The sequence below is a fragment of the Rhododendron vialii genome, chromosome 11a (assembly GCF_030253575.1).
Source record: "Rhododendron vialii isolate Sample 1 chromosome 11a, ASM3025357v1".
Classification (NCBI taxonomy): domain Eukaryota; kingdom Viridiplantae; phylum Streptophyta; class Magnoliopsida; order Ericales; family Ericaceae; genus Rhododendron; species Rhododendron vialii.
Window position 1 is genome coordinate 29,756,069 of NC_080567.1, and position 9,751 is coordinate 29,765,819.

The 9,751-nt window shown below is 38.1% G+C and overlaps 1 protein-coding gene and 1 long non-coding RNA gene across 3 annotated transcripts; one reads left to right on the forward strand and one right to left on the reverse strand.

Moving 5' to 3' along the window:
• Window positions 1–201: 201 nt before the first annotated feature.
• On the reverse strand, window positions 202–1,369 carry LOC131306401 (protein DMP3-like). The gene has a single exon (XM_058332619.1). It carries the CDS (start codon window positions 1,146–1,148, stop codon window positions 492–494), a length of 657 nt encoding a protein of 218 aa, XP_058188602.1. The 5' UTR covers window positions 1,149–1,369; the 3' UTR covers window positions 202–491.
• A 6,162-nt stretch (window positions 1,370–7,531) lies between these two features.
• On the forward strand, window positions 7,532–8,313 carry LOC131306410 (uncharacterized). Of its 2 annotated transcripts, none has more exons than XR_009193854.1 (2): window positions 7,532–7,891; window positions 7,991–8,313. It is a non-coding gene; the product is annotated as an uncharacterized LOC131306410 (long non-coding RNA). The 2 variants fall into 2 exon arrangements; XR_009193855.1 differs by having other exon boundaries at window positions 7,995–8,313.
• Window positions 8,314–9,751: the final 1,438 nt, after the last annotated feature.

Sequence of the window (9,751 nt, forward strand, 5' to 3'; positions counted from 1 at the left end):
TGCCTGATCGTTGTTGTGCAACCAATTCAATATATTTTTTTTTAATAATGAAGTGTTCGGGACAACTTGTGTGCCCTTCAACTAATTCGTTTGTCTGAATCACACCCACCCCACAAAATATACCCCTTTTTTGTTTTCAAAATTGACTGGTCAAGATGTTGAGCTTTCTTAATCAATTAAATTAACATCTCCATGACCCATCCAGAGAATCTTCCAAGCACTTTCCATACCATTTAATTACATCACAATCTTGAATCAAACAAGAAGAATCGTTATCACAATAACATCATAAAACTTGATGATCGCGAAATTAATGAAATCTGGATGAACAAAAGATTTTTACATATTTTCACCTATCAATAAAGGTAAAGAACAAGCAAAACGGTGCCCGCTGCCTTGGTCCGTTTAATCTTTTGTTTTCTTTCTCCAAAGATTGATAAATTGCTTTTGCTGAGACAAAAACAAGAAGTAAACGGAAAAAAGCAGAGGATTTACTGCCCTGCTGTGACAGGGTAACCAATTCCATGCCTTCTGGTAGGAAAGATGACAAACAACAAGCTGGAGATGAGCCCAATTCCCACAGGAACTATGTCCAAAACCTCCTCGGTCTCGTGATCAGGCCTCGGATAATAGCAAGTCAACACATTCTTGTCCCTCAAAGCCACCGCAGCGAACACGAGGACAGACAGAACCGCGTGAACGACGTCGATGAAGCCCATCCTGTACTTGCTGAGGTCGGGAATCCGGGTGCCCGCCGAGGCGGAGGCGCCCTGGGAGTCGAAGAGCCACATGCCACTGGTCGTGGCGAAGCCGTAGTAGACCTGTCCGTCAGGGGTCCTGAAGCTGTCGGTGAAGCAGGCGAGGAAGCAGGAGGCGGCCAGGGCGAGGAGGAGGAGGAAGGTGAGGGGGCGGGTGGCCGCGTCGCACGAGCCGTTGTTCGTGAAGACCGGCGTGAGGAGTTGGAAAGCCAGGAGGGTGCCGGTCGGGAGGAGGTTGGCCAAGTGGGCGATGCTCGTTAGGCTTTGAGAGAGCACGCTGGGTGGTGGTGGATGGCCTTTGGGCGTTCCAGGAGAGTTATCGTCATCAGAAGATGAACTGCTGGTGGCAGCGGCGGTAGCTGTGGCAGTTGGCCTCGCCCTAAGATCCATTTTCAGGGGGATAACCGATAGTGCTGGCGGTGGCGGTAGCAGTAGCTGATTTCCGGGGAGGAGGTGGAGGCAGATCTTGTACTTTGTTATCAGGGTATCGTGGATTTTGGCATTGGGGGAGGACTAATTATAAAGGGGTTTGGTCATGGCTGTTGCTTGTCTTGAAAGTCAATTAAAATTTCCATGGCGTGTTTCATTTGGACCCGGCTTTCTCTGCAGTTTCTCTGCAACCTCTGTCATTTCATCATACTCATTTATCTTTGTATTCAACGGTTCAGATTTCAAAGAAGAGTTCTCATCTCTAGAAGAGTTTTTTTTTTTTTAAATTTGGAACCGTCAAAAACATTTTTGGATGGCTAAGAACAACATTCTGCAGTCCAAAGATTTTGTTTCATTTTGTTAAAGACTTATTTTATTATAACAAGACTTTGACATTTTCGATGCCAATAGTTATCTGAAAGCAGCGTCATTTGCCCATGCTTTCAGGCCAATCAAATTTCTCTACCTACCTTGTTCACCATTGAGTCATTGACCCTATCTACCAGTAGAATTTTGTATGAGAATTCCTATGAAACGTGCTGAAGACATATTCAAACTGTTTTTGGCAAACCCCACATGGCCAAGGAAATTCCTACACGGATATCTTGGCTAACCCAAGGAAGAAATGAGCTGCTGCATTAGCAGGCCTAGGCGGATCAAAGAATTTTGAACTTCCTATTTGTACTGCCTGTTTCACAAAATAGAGAGAATTGTTGTCTGCAAATATCAAAACATCGACAGTTTCCTAGAACCCCTCTTGGACGTGGACGAGAGCAGGAAAAGGCTCGCTAAACGGTTGCATAAATGTATAAACATAACTGGGTGCATAGTAACAAGCATAACTGGAACAAAAACACAAATAGTGGGACTTGAATCGAAACCTCGTTGAACTTGATTTGTCTGCACTGGGAAAAGTTTTACTACAATTATCAGGAAATGATCTCTGTCTCCCTCAAATTGTTGACATTCATTTGGTCCAGGTGCTCCTGGGTTGACTTGTGGCCTGATCCATTTCACACTCTTGGCCCTTACCAAATGCTTTTGGTTCGAAGATCACTATTTGCCTACGGTGGTACCTGCTACCTGCATAGTTGTGGTGAAGATTAGTATTATTTATTGGGCGGTCAGTGCGATCACGATGTAGTGCCTAAAATATTGCTACCACTTGTTGAGAGTCGACATTTATTACCTTTATTGGGGAGATAAATAAAAGGGATCTTGAAGACCCAAGAAATCACGTAAGCAAGAATGTTCCCGAAAATTGATTCCTAATACGCAAAATGTTATCGTAAACGGTAGAATTTGAAGCATTGAAGCACAAGTTTTGCTGGCTCCCCTAGGACTTGAACTTTCTTAATCAAGTTGTGCACAGTCCCGCCCAAATTTGTAGCTGTATGGGGTTCACGGCCCCGTTTGATAACCATATTAGCTCTTGGGATTGGATTGCCAATCTCATAGAACTATTAATACTGTGTTTAGTAAATCCAAAATGAGTTAGAATTATTAGTCCTTGGGACTAGTAAGGTGGGTATTAGGGGTATTTACAATACCCTTTCTATTCATAGTCCAGCCCAAACCCAACTCATGCGAAATTACTTTCCTATCCTTGCTAAAACCAACCAACAACCAAACAACCTTCTCTTCGTTTTTTACTTTGTTATAAAAAGGGCTGAAAATTATGCTGTTGTGCTCTCTGCTGTTGGTTCCTGTATATTTTCAATCCTCGTGATAATTCTAGCTTTTGTTCTGATTCGAGGTGTTTACCAACACTTTATTGATGTTAGAGTTTGCAATTTTTTTATATCTGTTATGGGATTCACTGTTTTTTTTTTTGGTATGCTTTGTGAAGTTTGTGTTTTTTGTTTATTGATCTCAATACACCTTATTTTTTTGAAAAGTGGTTGAGTGGTTTTTTTTTTTTTTTGGTTGAATAATTTTTTTTTCAAAAGTATTTTTTGATGTTGTGATTGTTTTCATCAAAATTGGTCTGATCTAGAAAATATTTATCCGGAAAATAAATCAGTTTTGCATAAGGGCAAAAATGAAAATATACACTATAAATCCAATTCTATCCCATGTGAAACAAACATGATATTAATAATTCTATCATCTAATCTCATCTCAAACAAACATTAATCATTACCAATCACAATCTTAATCTCATCTCCTTATAAATCTCATTCATATATCACCGTTATTAAACGGGGCCTTGGTGTACACAAAATGGTATACCCATGGTTTTAGTGCTTTTGTTTGACACGTCCATTCTTGCAAACTTTGTATTCTTTTGTAGTTATGTTTGTTGTTCGTCTTTTTTTGAATTTTTCATAATCATTCAAGACAATTTTTTTTTTTCTAAAAGTGTCGTCTTATTATATGACTTTTTTTTAACATTGGCCCATATTATTATACTTTTGTCGAGACGAATGATTAACCCCAAAAATTACAACGAAAAACTCAACAAAAAGTTATGAAAAATAAAAAAGTACCAACAAAAATTTTAGACAAAAAGTTTACAAGAACAGAGCCTTAATGCTCCAATGATTAAGGTAGATCTACGGTCCATCTTTTCTGTTCCATGTAAGAAATACAAAAGAGGCAAAGACGAGAACTATATTAGGCATTCACCTTGAAATATGAAGCTTGAATGTATCCAGATTTCGATACCTTATTATAAAACAAAATGTCATTCAAATTCATTAGCCTAGTCCTGTATAAACTGAATTCGTGAATTTGGTTAAATTACAATTTAAATAACGAGATTTTCACACAAAATTTTCCGATCTCAATCTCCCATCGTAAGATATAACACATTACCGGGCTAAAAGGCGTGGTGGCAAGCATTTTGTTGAGGCGCATGGTTCTTCGTTTTGATGAGGCTAGCAGTCATTTCATAAGAAACTTACGTAATCATAGAGGAAGAAAGCGTAGATTAAAGTCAAATCAAGTGTAAGTTAATGAATTGATTTGGTCTTTCGATTGGGAAAAAAAAAAACGGAAGTGTAAGTTAAATTATGTCCTTTGGCAGAAGGACATGCGATAAAAGTTGGTAAAAAATAAGGAAAGCCAAGCAGAAACTAAAAGTATAATACTTGAACACTCCCATTTCTAGTATAACCAGATCTCTTATCTTACTCAAAATAATGACATGCACTCAAGTTGTTGTTCTCTAGTCTCTACCAATATAAGCGATTGCCTGGGCTATAATCCCCCTATTTTTAAAATATGGACTCTTTTCCCAGTTCTGGGGTCAGCCCACCTGCTGCGCCTCGAGTAGGCTTATAAAATTGGTCAATTATGGACTCCATTTTTACTAATTCTGCGGTCTGCCCACCTGCTGTCTCCTGCGGCTCTGTTTGATCGATGCTCGCTTGGCTCACATCCCTGGTCTTGTGCTTGGAGGAAACTAGAATCGAACACCAAATATGAATAACTCATCCACAGGCAAAACAAGAGCTATGAAAGTAAGAATGCAATTTACATTGGTGGTTAAACTCAACAATGTTAGTGAAACAGAATGGAGCAGTAAACAATAACTGCAGATCCCTAGAACAAGTACATGGCTCTAAAGACCTGCAATTGAAGAAATCCAAACTTAAACTCATAAAATTAATCACTAGGGAAAAAAAAATCGTGCCTGTTGTTCGTACGTCTGCTTCAACCTTCAGACTTAAAACAACACCCAAATAAGTTTGATTGGAAAGTTATACCACCCAGTTCATTTATACTCCAGCACATTCTAAATGGGGATGATATTCCATTCTATACAGAGCTCATTGGCATTAATACATGAACATATGAACGCATAAAACCATATAAATATAGCCTGAGTAATTAAGAAACGACAAAATTGCAAGTTACCGGACCGACGACCAAACTATACCGATAGAAAAAGGAAGCAAAAATTATTGTTCTAGAGTTGTAGTTAGTGAAGAGACCAACATGATGTTTGTTCAATTTTACTTTTCTCAATACAATAAGAGCAAGCAACTAAAGCAGGAAAGTAAAACTCAACAAGAGTAAAGGTTAGTTCATTTTTCAAATGGGAAATTTGTAGAAACTTGTTCCAGCTCTTGATTGTTACACTGAACCTAATAGTAGTAACTAATGTTAAAGAGAAAATTGGTTGTTATTGCATTGACACGCTTTACCGACTACAAATACAAATAAATTTGATGCAAACACTAAACACTAGTACTAACAGAAAACGAAAAGCAAACAAAAAATAGACAAAAATAGCACCCCTCAAGTATAAAATACAGGTAGTATCAAAAGCAACGCGTAAGGTAATTTGCGTATATACCTGTTATTTTCTACTAGCTGGGTAGGTACTTGATGCAATTAACGCCATCTTCCGGAAAAAAGAGTGGCATATATGCATGAGTAACATGAATTGCATACATTTACTAATTTATCAAATACACTGGCTTATGAATACTGCTCCCATAATAATAAAAATTTAGAACCGCCGTACCTTGACTTGCATCGATCTCCCTCTCTAGTTCGTTGATATCACGTTTATAAATTGCTCCGAATGCTTGACCGCCTTCATTCGTTGCAAAAAGGAAATTTTCTTCTGCTTCACTTCAGTTGCCATTGCTATCAAAAGGTTCGTTTTCTCCTTCCCCTGTAGAAAAAGAAAAAAGGAAAAATATCACCACGAGCAGACAGGAACCTAAGATCCGAACAGATTTTATAGCCTCTAGTCTCGGTTGTCAAACAATATTGATATAAAAATTAAATCTGATTTGAGAGATGGCATACATGAATAGCAAATGAATACATGAAGCACACCAGCAGTTCTATTTATTGTATGTATTTTCTTCCCTCTTATTTTTTTTCATATCACAGTACACGGTTCGATTATATTTTTTAGCCATTCTAGGGCTTTTTTTGAACTTATAATTGTAACCATTGTATCCGTTAAGGGAATGACTTCGGTGTCCCCGGTCATTTTGGGGACACCGTAAAATGACCGGGGACACCGTAACTTTTTGCATAATAAAACCATTATGAGTATAACCAAAACACATTACAAGCATAACAGAACCATAGCAAGGCATAACCAAAACCATAGCAAGGCATAACTTATTTGTTATGCCTTGATTGGGTTTAGTTACGCCTTGATTGATTTTTTGGATATTCCTTGATTATGTCTTATTTAGGTTCTGTTATGCTTGTAATTGATTTTAGTTATGCTCATAATGGTAAAGTTATGCCAAAAATTACGATGTCCCCAAAATGACCGGGGACACCGTAGCATCATCCGTCGGTTAATTGTTTGAATTATTTTTATTCATCTAGAGTAGGTGAGTAACATGTAGAAGCAAGGGAAAAAGAGAAGGAAAAAGAAAAAGAAAAAAACTCAAGGAACTACGAACTAGTTACCATTCTATAAAGCGGATGCTTGAATTGTGTAAAATCATCATCTACAAACATCCATTCTTCCACCTTGGGATAACCCGGAATAAAGTGCTCAGAAACCATTGCAAAGACCTCTCTTAGTCCACCCTAAGATGTGTTCTCCTCCTCACCCGTCAGTGCTGCTGCCACTCGGATTGACATAAGGGTGTCAATTGGAGTATTTGAGAAGGAGTATGTAACACAATAGCCCCCACAACCTCTATCAACCGAGGAGGAAGCTGATCCTACACCCTCAAAAGAATTTATAAGTCGTCATCAAAGAAAAACATAGCAAGAACATCTCCCAGGTCTTACCCAAACCCGTACGAAATTAAAAATTCGAGAAAAAACCTTTGAAAATCCATCTCCATATCAAATTGATTTTGGTACCTCTGTGCAATCAAAAGCTGTTTTAAAACCCATAAGAACAATTTTTTTTTATTTATAATAATTCTGCTGTGACTTTCCTTTGCTTATTGTGTATTTGATTCCGCAATGGTTAGAGAAGAAGACAGGCAAAACCATTGGAAGAAGGCGCCTACTAGGTGTTCGACTGATGCCCAACAAAGGATGAAGAGGTTTGGGGCTGCAAGGGCATCAAGCACAGTCAATTTTTCCTTCGTTGATGTGGAAAGGGTAGAGCTCCCTTCCTCAGATTTGTTTCCTTCGTTAACTGATGTGGCTTAATATATTTGTAGGATATGGATGTTATGAAATTGAGTCATTTGAACAATCTAGAGTCTAAACATATCTATCATTTGAACATGGTTTTATGATGAAGTGTCGTTAACTTGCTGATAAACCGTGATCTTCCTTCTTCTTCTTCTTCTTCTTCTTTTTTTGGTGTTTTTAGCTCAAAAGATTGGAAGCTTCACAATATCCAAGCAAACATAGGGAAAGGGCGGCCAAATCGAATCTCTAAGGATACAAATCCAGTAACGGAAAATTCTTTTGATTTGGACTTAAATTCTCACTGCAATAATGTCAATGGATTTACTATTGTCCTTTATTTTTGGTAATATATTAGTATTTTTCCATCATTTTGTAATTTTTTTCCGTTCGGTTTGGTGGAGATGAATATGGTGCTAAACGACAACAATTAATTGGTTAAAGTGTTTTAGAGAATAATATTTGCAATGGTCTTATTTGGATCTTAAGTAATTTTTAAAATTAGATTTGTTCTTCTTTTAGTTTCTCCAACAAAACAGACGTACCTTGAGATGAGAAAGAATACTTAGACGGAGAAGGCTTGGAAATCGATATCAGAAATCAGCTTGGAAATCGATAGGCTCGCAGGGCTGGTAAAAAGTCACTATCTTAAGCAAACTGAGATTGAGTTTGTGTTTGTGTTTGTGTTTGTGTTTGAGTAAATAATAAGTTTGAGGGTTTGTTGGACTTAGTTAGGTGTCGGCTCTTGAATCGGTAATCTCTAAAGGTGGGAAGGTTGCCTAAAAGGATGTGTTGAATCTGATTGAGCTGTTATTGAATGAACTGCTTAAATTGGATACGACACTAACAGCTGATGGTGATTTGAAATTCCAGAGGAAAATGCAGGTAGTGTTTTATTTCGTATTGGCACGTGAATTTTAGGTTTTGATTCAGATAAGAAAGAGTGAGACCCGGAAACAAACACCACATGGGCACATAATTTTGTAATATTAGAACACGGATACGCTTGGGACACATTGAGGCTAGAAATTGCAAATTACAAATTCGTCTAAAAGAACAATTATCATTGTAACCAGTTTAATGGTTGTTGTCTACGTGTTCTATGTGTTCTTAAGAGACTCATATATATAGCTACAATTCACAAATATTGGTTTTTGTTGTATACTGCAAGGGCGTTCTTTTCCGTCAACGGTACTTTCTCAAATGTGTTTCAACTGAAGCAGATGATTTTAAAATTGGAGGTTGAGGCCAGAATACTTTGCTCTCTAATTTTCCCATCGTTTAGTGCTCTTCTCTTACATTTTGCTCTCTAACTACCACTAACCGTTCTCAGTTTTTAAAGCTCTGTCTTCAGGCACGCGAGTCCAATATGTATTTGTGTGCTGATCGTTCAAACTGTGCCTTCAGGCACGGACATGCACTAGTACTTTATTATTACAAGACGTTGACATTTTCAATGCCAATAGTTATCTGATAGCAGCGTCATTTGCACATGCTTTCAGGCCAATTAAATCTATCTAATCTACCAGTAGAAATTTGGTATGAATTCCTATGAAACGTGCTGAAGACATATTCAAACTTTTTTGGCAAACCCCACTTGGCCAAGAAAATTCCTGTACAGGGTTTTGCCATCCTATACTCTTCTGCCCCCGCAAGTGCTGTGTCGAACCGAAGGATAGACGGGCTCTAGAGGACAAGGAAGAACCATAGTTAGAACAGAGAAAAACATTACGAAATGAGCTGCTGCATTTAGTAGGCCTAGGCCAATCAAAAAATTCCGAACATGCTATTTTGTATTACCTGTTTCAAAAGCATCGCTTTTGTAATCACAAAATAGAGAGAATTGTTGTCTGTAAATATCAAAACACCAACAGTTTCCTAAAACCCCTCTTGGACGTGGACGAGAGCCGAAAAGGCTCGCTAAACTGTTGCATAAATGTATAAACAAAACTGGGTGCATAATAACAAGCATAACTGTGAACAAAAACACAAATAGTAGGACTTGAATTAAAATCTCACTGAACTTGATTTGTCTTCACTGGGAAAAAGTTTTAATTATAAGGAAAAGATCTCTGTTGAGCTGTCAAAGAAATATATCACACAGTCTCCCTCAAATCTATGGTTATAGATGTTTGAGAACTCTTGTGCTCAACTAACTGCCATAGCCCTGTTAACAGCCCTATTATGGGGATTCTTTCTTGAGGGCGGTATCGGGCCACTTCTTGTGACATTCGATTACTTCTCACCCAACATAAGGATTAATTCACGAGTTATAGTCATTGTGTCATTGGGTTGGCCTTGTTTGTAGATTGTGGATGAATTTTTGAACATTCCTATTAATAGATCATCGTCGAATTAGATGTTATTCTTCATAACGTTTGTAAATTTCATTCTGCCCAAGGTAAAGAGGGGAAAGAGAAAACTCATCTTACACCAGGGAAGCCTTTAAGAAGGAACTCTATTTGCTGCTTAGTGGCATGTGGGCATGATGC